The 23045-nt window shown below is 44.2% G+C and overlaps 2 protein-coding genes across 5 annotated transcripts in view; one reads left to right on the forward strand and one right to left on the reverse strand.

The window, feature by feature from the left end:
• Positions 1 to 14690, reverse strand: part of RINT1 (RAD50 interactor 1) — a 34753-nt gene extending 20063 nt beyond the window's left edge. For 3 of the 4 annotated variants that reach the window (XR_007121574.1, XM_047695471.1, XM_047695469.1), the window contains exons 1-4: positions 14510 to 14690; positions 14005 to 14050; positions 8481 to 8665; positions 3584 to 3825 (exon numbers count right to left, since the gene is read on the reverse strand). Coding sequence is in view for 3 of the 4 variants with exons in the window: in XM_047695471.1 (XP_047551427.1) it covers positions 3584 to 3825; positions 8481 to 8665; positions 14005 to 14050; positions 14510 to 14551 (515 nt within the window). In the remaining variant the exon portion in view is untranslated. Of the gene's footprint in view, positions 1 to 3583; positions 3826 to 8480; positions 8666 to 14004; positions 14051 to 14423 lie in introns of all 4 variants that reach the window. The other variant, XM_047695472.1, reaches the window with a different exon arrangement.
• A 5097-nt stretch (positions 14691 to 19787) lies between these two features.
• Positions 19788 to 23045, forward strand: part of PUS7 (pseudouridine synthase 7) — a 57214-nt gene continuing 53956 nt past the window's right edge. The window contains exon 1 of the mRNA XM_047695131.1: positions 19788 to 20025. Coding sequence (XP_047551087.1) covers positions 19899 to 20025 — 127 coding nt within the window. The 5' untranslated portion in view covers positions 19788 to 19898. The remainder of the gene's footprint in view (positions 20026 to 23045) is intronic.

A 23045-nucleotide genomic window follows, 5' to 3' on the forward strand; every position in this document is an offset into this window, starting at 1 on the left:
ATTCTAGGGGCACCTAAATGGTTCCATCAGTTAAGCACCCAACTCTTGGGTTCCTGTGGGGCTCAGTCAGTTAAAAATCTGCCTGCAGCTCAGGGCCCTGGAATCAAGTTCTGCATCAGGCTCCTTGCTCAGCGGGCAGCCTGCTTCTTCCTCTCCCTCTGCCTGCTGTTTTTCCTGCTTGTGCTTTCTCTCTGTCAAATAAATAAATAAAAATCTCTCTCTTTTTTTTTTTTTTTAAAGATTTTATTTATTTGACAGAGATCACAAGTAGGCAGAAAGGCAGGCAGAGAGAGGGGGGAAGCAGGCTCCCCACTGAGCAGAGAGCTCGATGCAGGGCTCGATCCCAGGACCTTGAGATCACGACCTGAGCTGAATGCAGAGGCTTAAACCACTGAGCCACTCAGGCACCCCAATAAATAAAAATCTTTAAAAAAATGAGATGCCTTGGTGGCTCAGTGGGCTAAAGCCTCTGCCTTCGGCTCAAGTAATGATCTCAGAGTTCTGGGATCTAGCCCCACGTTGGGCTCTCTGCTTGGCGGGAAGCCTGCTCCCTCCTCTCTCTCTCTCTGTCTGCCTCTCTGCCTAGTTGTGATCTCTATCTGTCAAATAAGTAAAAGAAAATCTTAAAAAAAAAAAAAAAAGAATATCAAGAAACCAACTCATTTAGAAAAAAAAGCATCCAACTCTTGATTTCGACTCAGGTCATGAGATCAAGCCCCCACTTCCTCCCCGCCAGGCTCCGTGCAAGGACATGGAGCCTACTTAAGATTCTCTCCCTCTGCCTCTCCCTGCTTGCACTCGCTCGCAAAACAAAAACCCACAGCAATTTAAAAAAATAATAATAACATATTCCATAGCTTAAACTATCTAAGAAAAAGGAACAAAAAAACTTTTTAATTTTTAAAAAAAAATTTTTAAAGCTTTATTTATTTGAGAGAGAGAGAGAGTGCAAGAGAGCAGTTGGAAGGGGCAGTCACTGAGGGAGAGAGAATCGCAAGGAGACTCCCCACTGAGCACGGAGCCTGACAGGGGGCGCAGTCTCAGGACCTAAGCAGAAATCAAAAATCAGATGCTCAACCGACTGAGCCACACAGCTGCCCCAGAACCCTGCTCTTCAATTAATTAATTAATTAAGATGTCAAAATATTTATTTATTTGACACAGAGAGAGAGAGAGCACAAGCAAGGGGAGCGGGACAGGGAGAAGTAGGCTCCACACCGAGCAGGAAGCCTGACATGGGGCTTGGTCCCAGGACCCTGGGATCATCATGACCCAAGCTGAAGGCAGCCGCTTAACCAACTGAGCCACGCAGGTGCCCAACACGGCTCTTTTAAAAAAGAGAGTGCCAATGAAAAGCAGGTTAACATTAGAACTTAGAAGATGAAGAAAATCTCAGAAGCCCTAAGGAAGCCAGAAATAGAGATTTATCTTGAAGACCTAAAGGAAAGATCTTGCATGTTATTAAAGAGAGAAATAGCTGTGCTTTACTTGATTATGAATTTGATTCCTATTTCTTTTTTTTTTTTTTAAGATTTTATTTATTTATTTGACAGACAGAGATCACAAGTAGGCAGAGAGGCAGGCAGAGAAAGGAAGAGAAGCAGGTTCCCCGCTGAGCAGAGAGCCCGATGTGGGGCTCGATCCCAGGACCCTGGGATCATGACCTGAGTCAAAGGCAGAGGCTTAACCCACCCAAGCGCTCTGATTCCTATTTCTTTTTTTAAGATTCCATTTATTTATTTTGACACAGAGAGAGAGAGAGAGAACACGAGCAGGGGGAGGCAGATGGAGAGGGAGAAGGAGGTTCCTTGCTGAACCACATGTGGGACTCGATACCAGGACCCTGGGATCATGACCTGAGCTGAAAGCAGACACTTAACCATCTGAGCCACCCAGATGCCCTGTTTCCTATTTCTAATATGATTTCCAAGCCAAATGTCTCTTTTATTTTTTTTTAAGATTTTATTTATTTATTTGACAGAAAGAGATCACAAGTAGGCAGAGAGGCAGGCAGAGAGGCAGGCAGAGAGAGAGGGGGAAGCAGACTCCCCGCTGAGCAGAGAGCCCGATGCGGGGCTTGATCCCAGGACCCTGAGATCATGACCTGAGCTGAAGGCAGAGGCTTAACCCACTGAGCCACCCAGGCACCCCCAAATATCTCTTTTAAACAATTCCAACATAGATAAAAGCTATCTACAACCATAGTCCTATTTTAATTAACCTATTACCTTGGCTACTACAAGAGTGAGGCTTTTAAACAATTTATTCTACTTAATAAGGTTATTAATATTAATATTGCCCCTTATTGGTATTATCTTTCAGAGGGGCAAGGGGCAGTGAAGTAAAAAGAAGGAAGGTTTAAAATTCGTTCATTGCAAGTAATTTATCTAAACAAGGAGATGGTCTAAAAGCTTAAGCTGATATCTGGAATCACTGGTAACACTACAACCTTGGGCATATCACTCTTGCTGTAAATGTAAAACTCAGATGCAACTCAAAGATTTTCACACCACACTGACAGGTAAAACTCTTTAAAATCTCAAGAAAAATGCAGGACAAAGTGATACTGCATTACTCTTTGGAAGACATAACATAAAATATACTAACTGTGATGAATTTACAATGGGACATTAAGACTCTTGGATGACCTTTCCTCCTTAAGCCTTCCAGACAACATGAATGGTTGCTGACAGCTTTGGAGCAAGAGTAGTTGAAACCAAGCAGGATGGAACCACGCAGTTTGGAGGGGCTGGGGGACTATATCATGAAACCAAATAATGTGCCAATCTAGGCAGAAATGTTCATTTAGCTTGTCTGAAAGGCAATATCAGACACAGTCAACACCAGTAACACACATTTGATTCAGAAAAAAGTATGTACTTTTCCCCCTACCCATAGGTAGCAAAACTCTGTTACTCATCCAAGAATACTGTGTAGCTCTTGTTAGATGATTTCCATTGGGGGCACCTGGGTGGCTTCAGCTCAGGTCATGATCCCCCCGGGGGGGGGGGGGCGTTTCCTGGAATGGAGCCCCACATGGGGCACCCTGCTCAGTGGAGAGTCTCCTTCTCTCTCTCCCCCTGCTGTGCGCTAGTGCTGTCTCTCTCTCTCCCTCTCCCTCTCTCTCTCCCTCTCCCTCTCTCTCTCATGTTCTCTCTCAAATAAGTAAATGTCTTTTAAAAAAATGATTCTCATTGAAAACAATTCAAATTTTAGAGAAAGCAATCCACTTCAAGTGACCATGTCTAAAAAGTAAAAGTAGAGAATATTACGTTGAAGAGTTGTTGCATTAATTTGGTTTTATAAATAACAGTTTTTATTATGTGTTCACAACACAAGTATAGGACTTACAATTTTTACTTAGATTACTTTCTTTCAAATGCAAATTAAGCTCCCTGAAAACTTTATGTTCATTCACAATAAAGGAAAAGAATCATAATCATAATGCTATTTTCATAACAACTGGTAAAATTATATTATTATAATCCTTAATTAACTCAATTATTTAATGGCATGCATGCACTCACTAAGACAGAGCCTCAAAGGAAAATAATAATTATGAGAACAAAGAGGCCCTTTTTACCTTAGTTCTTCAATTTGTGAAATCCATTTAAGGTAAGCAAGATGGCGCTCAATCTCTTCAATTTGGCTGATCATGGCCCCAAGATCTTCCATCCAGGGCTGTGCGGTCAGCAAATGGCTGTTAATGGAACTGAAGAGATGAGTTTCTTGCTCCAGAAACTGATTAAGGAATTGCTTTGATTCTTCTGCATTTTTTAAGGCACTCTGAATTCTTTTAGGGATTTCTGATGAAATCGTAAGTACCTGACCATACAAAAAACAAAAACAGCAGCAATCAGATAAAATTTTCCTAACCCTTTTCTTTAGACTATTACCTTCAAAATACACATTTGTTCTAACAGAACTGAAAATTGTCAATTACAAGCTTCAAAAGAGAGGTGTGATTTCTGCATCCTGTACCCACCAAACCGAAACACAAAATGCTGTATGTGGAGATGTGTGGGGAGCGGCCTGTCATCCCAGTAAACACCTCTGGATCTGCCCTCATGTAGCTCAGCACTTTCAGAAGGTCCAGCCAGAGAATACTTTTATACTTTATCTACTAAATACTTTGATTCAAAAACAAATGAGGGACGCCTGGGTGGCTCAGTTGGTTAAGCGGCTGCCTTCGGCTCGGGTAGTGATCCCGGCGTCCTGGGATCGAGTCCCACATCGGGCTCCTTGCTGGGCAGGGAGCCTGCTTCTCCCTCTGCCTCTGCCTGCCTCTCTGTCTGCCTGTGCTCGCTCGCTCTCTCTCCCTCTGTCCCTGACAAATAAATAAATAAAAATCTTTAAAAAAACAAACAAACAAAAAAAAAACAAATGAAGCTCTGATTCTAAAAGTCTGAGTATGTGTATGTCCCTAAAGTTACCCAGGTGATTCTGATTTAAGTCCAGGTTGAGAACCACTGACCTGGTAAGATGATAACCAGATAATGCCTTGAGATATGGTATTTACTCATTCTTCTTATAGCACATGGAAAAACATATACAAACATTAGGTATCAATACAGTACAAAGACTATTATAGGGGAATTATAATTTAATCAACACTGATTAGACACTTTTCACAAGGCCCTGTGCTAGGAACAGATAAACAAGACAGCCTCTACCCTAAAGCTCAGTTCGTGTGGAAGAGAAATGTAAGCAAATACGTCCTTTATTATGGGATGAATGCAGTGAAAGAGAGATGCGAGGTGTAATGGTGACTAAGGTAGTGCTTCTCACACTGGAATGTGCACAGGAATCCCCTAGAGATCTGGTATAATGCCAACGTGAACTTATTAGGTCTAAAGTAGGGACTGAGATTCCACATGTCTAACAAGCTCTCACACTTTAGCCAACAAGGTTTTGAGGTGGTTGCCTGGCTCCTGCACAAACCTTCACAGGATGGGCGGGAATTTTCTGGGGAGCTTTGGAAGGAAAGGGCATTCCAGGAAAAGGAATGACTCGGTCATGATCAGAGAACAGCAAAGAGCTGAGTAAGGCACAGAATACAGTTCAAAAAAACAAAACAAAACAAACAAACAAACAAACAAACAAAACGTAGGAAGAAGAGATGAGTCTAGATTGGTAGGGAGAGATACGATCACAGGGACATCTTGTGCCTTAGAAGAATGTGGGCTTTTCCCAACAGACAAGGGGAAGCCAGTAAGAGTTTCTTTTCTTTCTTTCTTCTTTTCTTTTAAGTAGACTCCATGTCTGCATGGAACCCAACGTGGGATTTGAACTCATGATCCTGAGATCAAAACCTGAGCTGACATCAAGAGTCAAATGCTTAACCAACTGTGCCACCCAGGTGCCCCAAGAGATTTGAACAAGGAAATCGTTCAGTTAGATTTATGATTTAGAAAATAAAGTGACAAAATATTACGTTTATTCTCCTATTATTTGCCATAATAAAAACTGGAAACATCAAAAATGTCAACCAACAAGGGCCTGGCCAAAGAAATTATGCACAGCCATAGCTGAATATCATAAAACCATTAAAAAAGAGAGCTCTATATACACTGATATGAAAAAGTAGTATATTACATTAATTACAAAAAGTTAAGTGATACATATTTGAAATATGCATATGCTTATATATACATAAAAGCTGTTGACTATATTTTATATATATATATTTGCTTATTTACACATCACATAGTTTCTGTAAAGAATACAAATGAAAGATAGCTAGTGTGGGGCTGGGAAGGAAACAGATGATGTGCAAACCGCCATCAAGTGCAGGAGAGGCTGCAGCCCTATACTGGGGTGAAAAGACACCAGAGACGTGAAGCGGGGGTGAAACTCTGATGTCTCGGTGATGGGGAGGTGGAGGCAGGATGATGGGCAACCCAGGAAGGCTCCTAGTTTCAGGCCTGAGTGACAGGCAGATGGTGGTACCATTTTCCAAGGAGGGGAAGCATCTTTAGAGACAGACATGCTGAATTTAAGGTTCAGTAGGGATTTCGGCAGAAGCTTCTGCAGTCATCGGGGAAACGGGCCTAACTGGGAAGTGGAGATAGACATAAAGAAAGATGACTTTCTGAGGAAGTCTAACAGTAAAAGGAATGAACACCTAGTAAAAGATGAGGGGATGGTTTTTTGTTTGGGTTTTAAGCAAACATCTGGGTGTGTTCCTGTGCTGAGGGGACAGGACTGGCTGAGGAGCAGAGGTTCTCACTACAAAAGTGTGAAGCAAGTTCACTCAGGTGGCAGGTGGGACCTGAGGCATGAGGACTGCCTCAGATCGATCCTCTGCTGAATTACCAAGTAGAAATGATTGCAGATAAGTTTGTGGGCTGTGGTGTGTACTGTTCACGCTAAGCGCTCTCAATTTCTTCTTTTGGGAAAGGGCAAAGACAGAATGGCCAGATGGGATAGTATCTTGGGTCAGAATTCTCAAGAATAGCTGTGGGGAGGAGCAGAGGAGCCGACCTTCCCAGGGAAGGAGCCATGGAAGCACTGCCGGGTGGGGCTGGAGACCACTCATCCAGGCCAGCCTCCTTGCACTCCTCGGTGGGATTCCTCAGAGAGCCCAGCACAGCCTGCCTGCGGGAGTGGAAGAGGAAGACGGGGCAGACTGGAGGTAGACATGGGGGAAAGACAGGAAGACGGGAGGCCGAAGGTGCTGGGGATGGGAACACAGGACGACTGACAACCCAGGGCTAACACCAACATAGCCACACACAGTTTCCTTAGCCCAACATATTAGCTACAGGATATAAAGCTTTTATCCTTGACAAACACTTGTTTTAAGATTACATTCATTGGGTGTTTTAAAAACTATTTTAAGTAATATGTTCACTGTAAAAAGAAAACACTGAAAACACACAAAGATCTGAAGAAAATAAATCACCTGTTGATGCACCACCCATAAATAACCACTATTATGTTATACTCATTTTCATGTTTTTTCCTTATGAGTGGGCATATACAAAGTTTGGAATGATGATGTTATAACATTTTTATATACCATGAAATGACTTAGTTGTAAAAGCACTTTAAAAGTCACTGTATGGGGGCGCCTGGGTGGCTCGTGGGTTAGGCCTCTGCCTTCAGCTCAGGTCATGATCTTGGGGTCCTGGGATCGAGCCCCGTATCGGGCTCTCTGCTTCGCAGGGAGCCTGCCTCCACCTCTCTCTCTGCCTGCCTCTCTGCCTACTTGTGATCTCTGTCTGCCAAATAAATAAATAAAGTTTTTTTTTTTTTTTTTTTTTAAAAAGGTCAGGAGCACCTGGGTGGCTCAGTGGGTTAAAGCTTCTGTCTTCAGCTCAGGTCATGATCCCAGGGTTCTGGGATCGAGCCCCGAATCGGGCTCTCTGCTTGGCAGGGAGCCTGCTTCCCCCCTTCTGTCTCTGCCTGCCTCTCTGCCTACTTGTGATCTCTGTCAAATAAATAAATCTTTAAAAAAATAAATAAATAAATAAAAATAAGGTCACTGTATGAAAAGCTACTTAAAACATTAGCTGTCGTTGTATTTTTGACAAAGACACAAGGAGAGAAGAAACACAAGCAGGAGGAGTGGGAGAAGGAGAAGCAGGCTTCCCACTGAGCAGAGAGCCCGATGCAAGGCTCAAACCCAGGACCCTGGGATCACAACCCCAGCTGAAGGCAGGCACTTAATGACTGAGCCACCCAGGCGGCCCGGTTGTCATTATATATATATTTTTTAAAGATTTTATTTATTTATTTGACAGAGAGAAATCACAAGTAAGCAGAGAGGCAGGCAGAGAGAGAGGAGGAAGCAGGCTCCCTGCTGAGCAGAAAGCCCGATGTGGGGCTCGAACCCAGGACCTGGGATCATAACCTGAGCCGAAGGCAGCGGCTTAACCCACTGAGCCACCCAGGCGCCCCTGTCATTATATATATATATTTTTTTTAATTTTATTTATTTATTCGACAGAGAGAGAGAGAGAGAGAGATCACAAGTAGGCAGAGAGGCAGGCAGAGAGAGGAGGAAGCAGGCTCACTGCTGAGCAGAGAGCCCGATGCGGGGCTCGATCCCAGGACCCTGAGATCATGACCTGAGCCGAAGGCAGAGGCTTAACCCACTGAGCCACCCAGGTGCCCCCCCTGTCATTATATTTTTAAGACCCAAATAATATCAGCAGGAACTGTCTTTTTTTTTTTTTTTTAAGATTTTATTTTTAGGTAATCTCTCCATCCAACATGGGGCTCAAACCCACAACTCCGAGATCAAGAATCGTACATTCCACTGACTGGGCCAACCAGGTGGCCCCAGGATCTTTGTCTTTTACATAATTCATAAAATACCTAGCACACTGTAAGTCTTAAAACCTATTAAACAGTTTTAAATGATTAGACTATTAGTCATAAGCTATATCTTCAAAATTCCCTATATAATACCGGTTATGTTTATATTATAGTATGTGTATACTTCTGATATTATTTCAATGAGTTTTAATACTTGCCTGTTCTTCTAACTGCATTTTATTTTCTGTCATCCGTTCTAGGAGTTTATCAAGTTTCTTTAAAGATTTAAGGTCACTTCCAACTTCCTTTTCTATAAATGCAGACATGTAAGAAGGGAGATCACCATTATCTGTATCTTCATTGACTTGTTCATTTCCAACAAGAGCTGTAATATGCACATCACCTAAAACAAAAGATTATTCAACATTACTAAGTACCATGGAGTTAAAGGAAATACAAAAGATATACAAAGCAATATATCTACTTTCAAAAGTCAGTAATTTTAAAAAAACACCATATATGGTATGCATATATATGTTCATGTATATATACATACACCATTTACACACATATAAAATACCAAAATTAATATATATAATACGTATAGATGTATTTGCATATATGTGGATTTTTTGGATTTATTTTTTACACAAACACACACACACACAGATATCCAAATGAATAGCTATAAAGCAATCTATCAAGTACTACAAAATGCTTAGGAGCTGAGGAAATTCAGAGGAAGGAAAAATCCTGAGGTCTCTCCTAGTAACCATGGGTTTCAACTGATGTTGGCATGACAATGCAGTTATAAGCAAATATTAAACTTTTCCAGAAGACTTTTATCTTATGAATCTATTTTATTACTAGAGGAAAAAAAGGTCAAATACTATTTTATGGATACGGTTTTTATTACAGTAGTAATATATTTTCAAAATTTGTAAGGAAACAGATAATGTGATCTAGAATAACACCAGAGGACTCTGATTTTAAAATGTTAAAAAAAGGAAAAAGTATTCAAAGATTTCAAGTACATGAAAAAAAAATTTGAAAGGCTGACCAATGAGTAAAATCTCCTCCTTATGTAAGAGTAAAAAAGTTTTAGGTGCACCTGGATTGCTCAGTCGGTTAAGCATCCAACTCTTGGTTTCAGCTCAGGTCATGATCTCAGGGTCATGAGATTGAGCCCCACATCAGGCTCCATGCTCAGTGAGGAGACTGCTTGAGATTCTCTCTCTCCCTCTCCCTTTGCCTCTCCCCCACTCTTGTACACTCACACACACACACACACACACACACACACACTCCCTCTCTCTCTCATAAACAGATAAATCTTTTTTTATATTAAAGATTTATTTATTTATTTATTTGACAGACAGGGATCACAAGTAGGCAGAGAGGCAGGCAGAGAGAGAGGAGGAAGCAGGTGCCCTGCTGAGCAGAGAGGCTGATGTGGGGCTTGATCCCAGGACCCTGAGATCATGACCTGAGCCGAAGGCAGAGGCTTTAACCCACTGAGCCACCCAGGCACCCCTCTTTTTTTAAAAAGTAAAAATAATAATAATTTTTTTTTAATTTAAAGTTTTTAAATTTTAAAAAAATTTTAATTTTTTTCAATGCCATTTCTTCAAATGCCATTGTACAAAGTAAGATGCCCATGTCGGAAAAAGAAAATAAAAGGAACTGTGAAAGAAAACACAAATTACTAAGAAAAACGCAAAATGATACGTGCAACCACTAACTTGGTACAGTCTGAAGTGAGACTCCTTCCACGGCAAATACACTAGACTTGAACTGGGTCATTCAATTTTATACACGCTTATTAAATATGACGAAAACAAATGACTTGGAACCCTGAGCCATTTCTATGGAGGAGTAGTGGCAGAGGCAGCACGGCCTGTGATGGAGTGAACAATGCCCAGTGAAAACAGGAATACTGTGTAACTTTGCTCTCACCCCATTTAGCGGGTGGGATTTCCCAAAAGCCCATTCCTCACTCTGCGACTGAACGCCAATTGTTTCCTATCAGTTCCAAGTCAGTTTTTCACTCTGCAGGCCTCTATACCTTCTTCCACTGTCCACAATGTTTCAGAAATAATTAAGTCGTTGAAGCTACATTCTCCATTTTTTAGTCAAAGAAACAGATTTCTAGTAAACACTTAATCCACTTCAAAGGAAATTAAATCCTCTTCCACTGTCCAGAATTTGTGGACCAACAGCACTGCTCCTTTTTTGCAGAGCTTCTCCAGCTCTACCTTCACTGACAGTCTGTGCCCGGCTGGACGTGGCTACACCCCACAGAAATCTGAAGGCCACAGTGGGGTGTTGGCAAGGAAGGTAGGAGTGACGTGATCTGTAGTGCCTACCAAGGCTCTTTCCACTTGAGCCCTGTGTGTTAGATACACTGTTTCCTCTGAGGTATCTGTTGCATGTGCAGGCTGTCCCCCTTTGCTTACTTAGGGTACCCTTCTTCCTGGAGAAGGCTAGGAAACTTGGTACAATGGTGGCTGCTTTTCCACAATTTGAATTATTCCACAGACAGAGCTTAAACCCCCTAGATTTAGTAGGACCTACAGATTTTTTAAAAAGGTGGTGGGGGGAGCTTGGGTGGCACAGGCAGTTAAGTGTCTGACTCTTGGTTTCAGCTCTGGTGGTGATCTTGGGGGATGTGAGATCAAACCCCACATCAGGCTCGACACTCAGCAGGGAATAGGCTTGTCTCTCTCCCATCCCCTCTGTAATTACCCCCCACCTGCTTGTGCAATTCTCTCTCAAATAAATAAAGTCTTAAAGATTTCTTTCTTTTTTTTTTTTTTTTATTTGACAGAGAGAGAGATCTCAAGTAGGCAGAGAGGCAGGCAAAGATAGAGGGGGAAGCAGGCTCCCTGCTGAGCAGAGAGCCCAATGAGGGGCTCAATCCCAATACCCTGAGATCATGACCCAAGCTGAAGGCAGAGGCTTAACCCACTGAGCCACCCCAGCGCCCTCAAATAAGTAAAATCTTTAAAAAAAAAAAGATAATGTAAGAGGAATAGCCATTGGTCTCCAGATGAAAATAAGTGCTATAAAATAAGGTCCCAGACAAAAAGCAGACTTCCTAGAAACCAAACCTTAGAATAAACCTGAACATACAGTGCATTTCTCTACTTCAGGTTTAACTAAAGGATTTGGTCCTCTCTAAACAAACCATTCACAATGAGTTTATAAACAAATTAAAAGCTTAATTATACTAGCATATGTTTAATTAGAGACTGCAGCAATTTCTAAAAAAGAAAAAAACAGTGTGTGTGCATGAGAGATAAAGCTGGGGGAACAATACAGAGCCTCCTGGGGAGCAATACTGGTTGAACTTCGCCTCTGTTCTTCTGGAGCTGCCCTTGTAGAACTTGGCTCTTTACCAAAACTGAAGTTTTAAGAAAGCAGCAATGAGGGAAAGGCAAGAGGTTATAATCAGCCTCATTACAAAATAACTGTTACTTCTGATAAAATGAAAATATTAATATCTAAAAAAAAGATTTGCCTAAATGCAAAATGTAACTGTCAGATATTCAATTATTTATGTAAAGATTAACAGAACAGGGGCGTCTGGGTGGCTCAGTCAATGAAGCGTCTGCCTTTGGCTCAGGTCATGATCTCGGGGTCCTGGAATCGAGCCCCACACCAGGCTACCTACTCAGCAGGGCGTCTGCTTCTCTCCCTGACACTTCCCCCGTCGTGCTCTGTCTCTCTCTCTCTCAAATAAATAAATAAAATCTTTAAAAAAAAGATTAACAGAATATATAGCAACGTGTTTAGGACTGGGAATGTTCCCCAGCCCTCCAAGACCAAATTTTCCTTTGTTCTATTAAACTTATAAGAATTAAAAGCTTGTTTCTGTGCTATGAGAACCAGCAGCCCACTAGTAAGAAGAAGCAAAACTAGCGTAAATCTGTGCCTCAACTTCCCAACTATAAATGGTAACATTTGCCCGGCTTATACTTAAAGGTTATAAACAGGATTAAAGTCCATGTTTCCTGACTCTCAACGCAATTTTCTTATTTTTTTTTCTTTCAAATATGAGCAGAATTGGTTGGCCTCCATCAAATTTTATTAATACAGAAACCCATCTACCATTATGTACAGGAGTCATGGTGTCCTCTTTTTTTATCCTAAATAAGCAAGATTTAAAGATTTTCTTTCTTCAAAGATTTTATTGAATTAACTCAGAGAGAAAGAGAGAGAGTGAACAAGTTCAAGCATGAGTGGGGGAAAAAGGGCACAGGAAGAAGCAGACCCCTACTGAGCAGAGAGCCTAAAGAGGGGCTCCATCCCAGGAACCCTGGATCATGACCTGAGCCGAAGACAGACACTTTACCGGCTGAGCCAGCCAGGTACTCCTTTAAGTGATATTCCTTTGACATCACCATTTAAATGCAGCATAGTACATTCTTAGTCAAATGACATATTTTTTTTAAAGATCCATTTATTTGAGAGAGAGAAAGCATGAGGCCGGGGGCAGGGGTTGAGAAGGGGCAGTGAGAGAGGGAGAGGCGACTGCCCACTGAGCAGGGAGGCTTAGCCAACCGAGCCACCCAGGTGCCCCAAATGATATTCATGAAGATGACACACTGATGATTTGCGAGGCTTTTATGACTCTCTTCTCGTTTTTTTGTAATGAGCACTCCTAATTGCAAAGAAGTTGACCAAGCCACCAAAGGAGGGACAAGGACAAAGTCTATAGTCTGTCTCTCATTCTAGTAAATGACAGCTCAGTAGGCATCAACTTCCAGGCATCTGAATGGGCAAAGGTGGAAAAGGGAAGGGTTTAACTCAAAGACTGGGGTACTCTCCAATCCTTTTACAAGGGAGCGAAGCTGTGGGAGCTATGCCTGTCAAGGGCTGTGGACTACTTAGAGCTTTCCTTCTGAGGCAGACTAGATCAGCGGGCAATATCAAGGGCAAGCCTAACTCCTGAAGCCATTGTGGTAATGTGGATACCCTTCCTACTATCACTATTCATTCCTAGACTATTTGCCATGGTCAGAAGAACCAAAACCCTCTGATGAAACAGCTGTTAGATGCTCTTCCCTTTCTCCCCTAATAAATTTCACTTCAAATGCCCTTGAAGACTCCTTGATTTCCAAAAGCCTGCCATGCTTAGCTCATTAAAGTAAAAATGACTAATGTCCATGTCCTTGACATATGCTCCTGTCCTAGGTGGAAAATGGAGGTGCTGACCTTTTCCCTCTTCCTTGTCCAGACCAAGACCCAGGAAACAAGTTATCACTTGTCCTCTTCCTCCCACCTCAACTTTTAAAGGAAAATTCACCGAAGGTAGAGTACAACTAATCAATTACCATTTTTACTCCAATTAAAGCGGTGGTCATCTCTCCTAGATCATTAGCCCCTCCAAATTCCTGATGCTTGATAAGTCAATGCTTCATTAAAATAACAGGCGGGCCCTAATTATTCTGAATCCAGTATGAGGGGCAGCACTGCAGTAAATCCACACCAGACCCTGCACTAAGTAGGGATTAGGAAATGTTTATCTCCAAATCATCCCATATTTTACAATTTTAGAAAGAAAGATATGTATATAATGATAACCAATACCGAATACTATGCAAGCATATTGTACAAAAAAGAGAGATTCGTCTAAAAGATAACAGGCTCAGCAAGGCGGTTCGCTGCAGACCCAGGAGGGCTGAGTTTTGGAGAGATGGCTGGGTACAGAATGCTTAGGTGTTTATAGAGTCCGCTTACTTTTCTCTTCGACGTCCTTCCTTTCGTCACCACTTTCAGAGCAGCACTAGAAGAACAGGTGTAACGAACACATTAAGACTGAAGAGATAGGTGGAACTCACACAGAATTCCCAGAGGGCATCCACTGGAGCACTACGAGGTCCCAGACCCCCTCCCCTGGGGCCTTCCTGAGGGGTCAGGGCCATCTGATGCAGGTGGCCCTTGGGACCACCACTGCCATCACCCCAGGATGGCTGGCGTTACCGCGCCCAGCTTCCAGCGCCACGTCCCTAGAGAGATCTGTCTGTGTCATCTCACTGGGATGGCCAGAGCCACCGCCTCGGGGCCAGCTCCCCTGGGAGGTCCGTGCCACCTCACTAGATTGCAAGCGCTATCTCCCCCGGGCCACGGAAACCACGTCGCCAGGCTGCCAAGGCCACCTTAGAGACACAATATTCCTTGGGAGATCTGTGCCACCGCACTGGGTCACTGGTGTCCCTTGTCCAGATCACCAAGGCCGCCTCACCGGAGCTGCCGGCGACTCGCGGATCTCGCCGCCCGGGAGCATCCCGCCTCCGCACGAGTCCTCAGCTCCACGCGCAGCCAGCGTGGCTTGTACCGTTCGGGGCCGGCCAGCGGCCACACACCCGTTCAGCCTGCAAGTCTGTGGGGCTGGACGCCACCGCTACTTCCCCTCCGTCTTTCTGGTTTCTTCCTCTCTTCCCAGAGAGGCCCTGCCCGCGCAGTCGCCAGCCGTGCGCCATAGCTCCCCCTCCTGGCAGGAGGCCGGCTCGGCCGCTCAGAAAGTGGGCACTGTGCCCCAAGGCTTTCCCGAGAAAGGTTGGGGGGGCGGGGGGCGGTTCTTCTCAACCAGGAAAAAACCTCCACCTCTCTGGGCACTCAGTGGGCCCTTTTAACCCGGAAACTCATAGTTTTTAGTTTGGAGACGTTTTCTTGAACTTTTTGTTGACGACCATTACTTCCCTAACCGCTGTTGGTTTTTCCTTTCAGAACTCTTATTTTTCAGATTTGGATTCCCTGGAATGGTCCCCGAATTTCTCATTTTTTCTTCCTTATTTTTCATTTCTTTGTCCTTTCCCTTACATTTACTTCGTCTTTCTCAGGATGCTTCTGGAGGTTGTGCTCTACTAAAATGAGGGACTAAAAGAAAAAAGAAGACATGGGATATAGGAAACAGAGAACACAATACAGAAGAAAAATGAATTGAGAGTCCCTGACACCAACCATCACCAGACGTGGACTGGTGCAGGTCCAAAAGGCTCCAGGAGAGACTCCTTCAGACAGATTAAACTGATAGAACACCTCAACCATCTAAATCTTGGGAGGTGGAGATTGAAACAATCATTAAAAAGTTTGGGCTCGGGGGACCTGGGTGGCTCAGTGGGTTAAAGCCTCTGCCTTCAGCTCAGGTCATGATCCCAGGGTCCTGGGATTGAGCCCCACATCAGGCTCTCTGCTCAGCCGGAAGCCTGCTTCCCCCTCTCTCTCTGCCTGCCTCTCTGCCTACTTGTGATCTCTGTCAATAAATAAATAAAATCTAAATACATATATATGTATATATTTTTAAAAAGGGACAGTATAGGGCACCTGGGTGGCTCAGTCATTAAGCGTCTGCCTTTAGCTCAGGTTATGATCCCAGGGTCCTGGGATCCAGTCCTGTGTCAGGCTCCCTGATCAGCAGGAAGCCTGCTTCTTATTCTCCCACTACCCCTGCTTGTGTTCCCTCTCTCACTGTGCCACTCTCTGTCAGATAAATTAAGTAAAATCTTAAAAAAAAAAAAAAAAAGAGAGAAGAAAGGACAGTATAACTAGATTGAGTAGATAAAGAGTTGAAAGTGTGGTGAGGTTGGGGGAGGGATGGGTGAAGGAAGAAAAGTTAAAACCTCATCTTCCACTTAGTGAAGTCAATAGATAATGCTTGAAAGTGAAAAATTGAGAAATAGCAATGCAAATATTTTTTTATTTTTATTTTTTGCAATGCAAACATTTTATATAGAGAAATGAAGGTAAATATCACAATAGCTGTTGAAAGAGGCAACATGAGGACACTGGGTGGCTCAGTCGGTTAAGTGCCTGACTCGTGATTTTGGCTCAGGTCATGACCTCAGGGTTGTGGGATTGAGCCCGATGGCAGGCATCATGCTCAGCGGGGATCCTGCTTGGGATTCCTTCTCTCCTTCTCCCTCTGCCCCTTCCCTTCTAAAATAAATAGGGCGCCTGGGTGGCTCAGTGGGTTAAGCCACTGCCTTCGGCTCAGGTCATGATCTCAGGGTCCTGGGATCGAGTCCCGCATCGGGCTCTCTGCTTAGCAGGGAGCCTGCTTCCCTCTCTCTCTCTCTCTCTCTCTCTGCCTGCCTCTCCATCTACTTGTGATTTCTCTCTGTCAAATAAATAAATAAAAAATCTTTAAAAAAAAATAAAAATAAATAAATAAGTCTTTTTAAAAGTGTGAAATGAGGGAGGCCTGGATGGCCCAGTAGGTTCAGTGTCTGCCTTCAGCTTAGGTCATGTTCCCAGGGTCTTGGGATTGAGTTCTGCATTGCCAAGCAGGGAGCCTGTTTCCGGATTCTTCTGCCTGCCACTCCCCCTGCTTGTGCTCTGTCTCTGTCTCTCTCTCTGACAAATAAATAAATAAAGTCTTTAAATAAATAAATAAAAATTAAAAAGTGACATGACTGTCTTTGAGGAGGGGAAAATTGGTAAGGAGGGGGTGGGGGTACAACCTTTACTCTTTCATTGCAAATTAAAAGATTTCTACAGAACTATTTGACTCTAAATCACAAACATGCATAACTGATAAAAATAAAAACATTAAAGGGAAAAGAAGATTGCTCTAAACTCATATTTTTGCTTCTGAAGAATTCACTTTCTGGTAAGGGAAATAGAAATAAAAATAATTTAAGTTTGGATGCCGTAGGCTCAACAACAGAAATGTTTGCAGTGACTGAGGGAGCACAAAAAACAATCAACTACTATCTGGGGAGTGGAGAGAGGCCATCTAAAATGGACAGAATACTTGGCAATAATAAGGATAAACAAGAGATACATTGTGTCTGTTACGCACTTAGCAATACATAGTGCTGGTGTGGGTTAAAAGCAGGATCCTGAATAATATACATAATATACATGTTAAATATAATTTGAAAGTCAAGGAGAACATTAAATTGTTAAATGATTATTAGAGGAAGTTGGAATTTGGGACAGGCTTTGAATGCTTCTGCATTATTTTAAGTATAAAAGCCAATAAAGAGGGACACCTGGGTGGCTCAGTTGATTAAGTGGCTGCCTTCGGCTCAGGTCAGGATCCCAGCGTCCTAGGATCGAGCCCCACATCAGGCTCCTTGCTTTGCAGGGATCTTGCTTCTCCCTCCCCCTCTGCCTACCACTCTGTCTGCCTGTGCTCGCACGCTCATTCGCTCGCTCTCTCTAACAAATAAATAAATAAAATTCTTAAAAAAAAAAAAAAAAAAGCCCGGGGCGCCTGCGTGGTTCAGTTGATTGAGCGACTGCTTTCGGCTCAGATCATGATCCCGGACTTCCTGGATTGAGTCCCGCATCGGGCTCCCAGCTCCTTGGGGAGTCCGCTTCTCCCTCTGACCTCCTCTCTCATACTATCTCTCACTCATTCTCTCTCAAATAAATAAATAAAATCTTTAAAAAAAAAGCCAATAAAGAGCTGCCATTTTGAAAAACAAAACTAACAATACATGTTTCACTTGGACCTTGTCTAAGGCAGCTCAGGCTAAAAATGCAAAAAGGGTAAGTTTTGGCTGTGGACCTAGCTAACAGCCAAAGGAATGTAGACACATTCTCAGAGAAGACACTCTTTGAAGTATACAAAAATTTAAAGTTTGGGATCGAAGTTTTACTGAGGCTGTGGTAAAAATATTTGCAGTTGCTGTCACTGGAACATTAACCTATGAATTAGCCATAGCCAGAGGACATGTGCTTATACATGCATTAGAGACAAAACAGTCCATGGTACTGTACTTAATTGAGGTGACTGACCTCAGAGACAGGCAATATAGAATCCTACCAGTCTGAGTAAATTGTCCATACTGAGTATGGATAACGTACACCCAGATTTTAAAAACAAGTCTACAGATACTATAGAAAACAATGTGGGGGTTGTTCAAAAAAACATTAAAAATAGAATTACCGGGGCGCCTGGGTGGCTCAGTGGGTTAAGCCGCTGCCTTCGGCTCAGGTCATGATCCCAGGTCCTGGGTTCAAGCCCCACATTGGGCTTTCTGCTCAGCAGGGAGCCTGCTTCCTCCTCTCTCTCTGCCTGCCTCTCTGCTTACTTGTGATTTCTCTCTGTCAAATAAATAAATAAAAGCTTTAAAAAAAATAGAATTACCATATGATACATCAGTTCTGCTTCTGGGTATATGCCACAAAAAATTGAAAGCAAGGTCTCCAATAGTTATTGGAACACCCACGTTCATAGCAGCATTATTCACAATAACCAGAAGGTGGAAGCAATCCAAGTAATGAGAGGTGACAGATGTGGTTATATAATATGTAATGGGATATTATTCAGCCTTAAAAAGGAAGGAAATTCTGACACATGTCACAACATGGATGAACAGTAAGGAAATAAGGCAGTCACAAGGGAACCTATACTGTATGATTTCCACTTACGTGAGTTACCTACAGTTGTAACATTCACCCAGATGAAAAGTAGAATGGTGGTTGCCATGGCCAAAAGTAGGGACAACGGAGTTGTTATTTCCTGGGTAGAGAGTTTCAGTGTTGCAAGATGAAAAGAGTCCTGGAGGTGGACGGTTGCTCAACAGTGTGATGTACTTAATGCCACTGAACACGGAATTGTACACTTGACCATGGTTAAAATTGTAATTTTAAAAAAACATTTTATTTATTTATTTGACAGACAGAGATCACAAGTAGGCAGAGAGTCAGGCAGAGAGAGAGAGAGAGAGGGAGAAGCAGGCCTCCCGCCAAGCAGAGAGCCGGATACGGGTCTGGATCCCAGGAGCCTGGGATCAGGACCCGAGGCAAAGGCAGAGGCTTTAACCCACTGAGCCACCCAGGCGCCCCACCATGGTTAAAATGGTAAATTTATGTTGTGTGTATTTTACCACAATTAAAAAAAAAAAAAAGAAGAAGAACTCGGAAATAACACCGGTTTTTCACTAAGGATTGAGATCTGGCAAAATATTGAATGTGCAAAAGCTATTCGAGGCCCGGGTTTGTTTGCTAACGTGTGCTATTTGAAGAGCATGGAAGGAGTAATGGGTTTGCTTTTTCTTCTCACAGAAGCACAAACTTGCTAAAGATCAGTTTTCCTGAAGCAGATCCTATGGGGGAGCCGTCAAGCCGGAGGGGTAAATCGAAGAAGTGGGAAAATGGTTCTGTTGGATTCTCTGCACTTTGGAGGAAATTATATATAGAACCTGAATAGAATATAGTCCCTTAAGTTACTATTTTCGTTAAGTTAGTTGCGTGTGGAGAACACAAAAGGGCCTTAACTATGTGGAAGAAACCCTTATAGTAAGGCCGTGGCCACTTTAGAGGTCCTAAAGGCAGCGTAAAGCACTCTTGGGTGCACGATGAAATTAGTTTGCCGGGCTCAAAGCCCAGGCGAATGGGCCTCAGCAAGCTCCCCACCCCGCAGCCTGCCAGGCCTCAGGGAACCAGCGAGACGCAGCTCCGCGAGGAAGCCGGGACACCCTGCTGCAGAAAGGGGGCGGGGTCTCCCCGGGAGAGCCCGGCGCGGGGGCGGGGCCGACGGCGGAGACCGGGCTCCGCCCCGGGGGTGGGGCCGACCAGCGGCGGCGCGTCGCTGCGCGGCACGTGTGAGAGCTCGCCCCCCGGCTAGTCCACGCGCGCGTTCCGCGGCGCAGGGGCTGAAGACGCTGGCAGCGTTGCCTATGTCGGGACGCCCCCGCAGCTGGCTCTTCCGAGTGGCGTTCGTCGCCGCCGCCCTCCTGCGCCCGGAGCAGCACGCCCGCCCCCTCGCCGCCCGGCCGGTGCCGCGCCCGCGCTCCCAGGCCCCGGGTAAGTGCTTGGCCTCGCCGCAGCCCCCGGGAACCGCGGCTAGCCGACGGCCCGGCCCCAGGGCCCCGCCCTGAGGGGCAGTGCAGACTGAGAAGGCGTCCCGGCCGCGGCCTGAGCCCGCGGAGCGCCTGCGGTGCCTCCATTACGGACCGTGCCCGCGAGAGCGCGGTTGGAGCCAGCGGTCTTGCTCCCGCGGTGCCAGTCCCGCCCCCCCTCCCGGGGCCGGTCGGCAGGAGGCGCCGCGCTCTCCCGCCTCCCCGCGCGGTTTGCAGCCCGCGGGCCCAGGCCCCTCTCCTCCCTTTCTTCGTCCGGGACGCTCCCTAAACTCTTCTCGCTGGGGAGAAAACCGGCCTGTATCCCGGAGCCTTAAGGGCTCGGGTGTTTCGCGGGGCCGGTCTTCTGCGGGGTGAAGCCCACGTGCTTTTGTCCTCGTTTTCATCCATCACTGCTTACTGCGAGCCTCCTGCACGCCAGGCAGGCACTCAGCTGCTGCTTTAGTACACGTTTGCCAGAGTAGGAGCGAACAAGTTGGGGCCGAAGAGTCCTGTCTCCAGCCCTCCGCCGGGTCCGTGTTCAATGAGTGGATGTTGTAGGTGCTGCTGTGCTTGTTGAAAACTCATCCGCGCTGAGTCCGCCAGCCCAGCACTGAGAGGTTTCGAAGGACATCCTTATTGCCTGGGTTATTAGCGCCTGCCAGGAAGTAGGGTTTGGAGAGTTCCGTTTGTCACATATTTGATCGCGCTGTCAGACCACTTTTTTTTTTTTTAAATTCCGAAAATACAGGATTATGAAGGGCTTTTGTTTCAAGTCTCCAGTCTGATCTGTGAAAACAGGCATTCCCCCATTGGTTTGTGGATGCCTTGACAATTGACGGATCTGTCAAAAAGAAGCCAGTACACTCATATTGAAAAGGGGACGGATAGTCAGTGATTATGTTCAGTCATTAGGCAAGTAGCCAACAATCTGTATATATTAATTTAACAACTTTTGTTTTATGTGTGTGTTTATTTTGTTTTTTAAATATATATTTTTAAAGATTTTATTTATTTATTTGAGAGAGACACAGTGAGAGAGAGCATGAGCGAGGAGAAGGTCAGAGAGAGAAGCAGACTCCCCGTGGAGCTGGGAGCCCAATGCGGGACTCGATCCCGGGACTCCGGGATCATGACCTGAGCTGAAGGCAGTCGTCCAACCAACTGAGCCACCCAGGCGTCCCTGTTTTTTTTTAAATATTTTTATTTATTTGACAGAGAGAGAGCACAAGCAGGAGGAGCAGCAGGCAGCGGGAAAAGGAGAAGCAGGCTCCCTGCTGAGCAGAGAGCCCAATGTAGGGCTCAATCCCAGGACCCTGGGATCATGACCTGAGCTGAAGGCAGATACTTAACCCACTGAGCCACCCTGGGACCCTTAACCTTTTGCACATAACTTTTGGTAGAAGCTGGGGTGATACAGGTATTAATAAAACATAGCTTTTACCCCCAAATAGGAGACAGAAATTACAGTCTAGCTGATCTGTTGATGAAGTTTGCTCCTGACTCAGGTCCTTTACCTGTCCTAGTCCTACTGCCTGGAACTCATCCCACAGGCATCTTTTCATGTCTAGTTCTTCCTTCCAGTCAAGGTTCAAAGGACGCCTACTTAGAGATGTTCACTAAATAGCACTCCTCTTCCTCTTTCCCTTTACTGTGCTTTATTTGTAATTCTGCATGCAGATTTCTGAGAGATTATTACTTTATTCATTGATAATATCCTTAAGTAAATGTAAACTTAGGGCAAGAAATTGTCCGTTTTCCCCCCTGTGCTTAGACTAGTGGCAGACTTATAAGGGGTCCACAGATATTTGTGGAATTAATGAATCTAATGGACTTAATGATTTTGCATGTTAGAGTGTAGTGTGTTCTGCCCTGGGGAAAGGATTGTTTATTGTGAGCTAAAGGGATTATTGACAGTTTGCAGAGGATGGATGTGTTTAAAAAGTGGATGTTGTATTTTGAACATAGAATTAAGACCAATACGGCTTTTTTAAGATGTTCACTTTGCAGGAAATATGTTAAGGGACTATCAGTGTTGTATTACAGTTTTGAGAATGCTAAACATTTTTTGTTGTGGGTGTAAAGGAAGCTTATTGGTGAATCTAATCTTAATGAAAAAGACTTTAAAATATTGTAAGGGGCGCCTGGGTGGCTCAGTGGGTTAAAGCCTCTGCCTTTGGCTCAGGTCATGATCCCAGGGTCCTGGGATCAAGCCCCACATCAGGCTCTCTGCTAGGCAGGGAACCTGCTCCCCCCCCCCCCCACCTGCCTCTCTGCCTACTTGTGATCTCTCTCTCTGTCAAATAAATCTTTTAACAAATTATAAAAAAATATATATTGTTAAAATTGTAATATTCCTGATCTCATTTGGGTCATTTGGAGTATAAAAGAGACAAAACCCCATTTTTTAGTCCTGTCTTCAAAAAATTGTGTAGGACTTTGAAGTTCATTGGAAAGTATCAGTAGATTCATTCTCTTCTTGGTTCCAGAATCAAGCTTCTGGTCTATATTACTTGACTGTGACTATATTACTTGACTATTGTTCTGGATTGTGTATTTGTGCAGCATAAAATTTTTAAAAAAGCTTTGTTTTAAAGATTTTACTTTTATTTGGCAGAGAGAGAGAGAGCGAGAGCAGGAACACAAGCAGGGGGAGTGGGAGAGGGAGAAGCAGGTCCCCCGCAGAGCAGGGAGCCCAATGCAGCTGATCCCAGAACCCTGGGATCACAACCCCAGCTGAAGGCAGCCGAGCTGAAGGCAGACGCTTAACAACTGAGCCACCCAAATGCCCCTAAAAACATTTTTTTTAAATACCATTAAAAAAACTCCTGAAGCTGTACCCTCCACCCTTCCTCCCCTTCTTAAAAAGCCAGTCATTTTTTCCAGCTGTGAGGTACAGTGCTTGAATATGTATATTTGGATTTTCCTGAATGCAAAACTGATTTCCTTAGGAAAATCATACTGGGGTAGTCAGGGCCATTTTCTCTT

This window comes from Lutra lutra, chromosome 11, assembly GCF_902655055.1.
Source record: "Lutra lutra chromosome 11, mLutLut1.2, whole genome shotgun sequence".
NCBI lineage: Eukaryota > Metazoa > Chordata > Mammalia > Carnivora > Mustelidae > Lutra > Lutra lutra.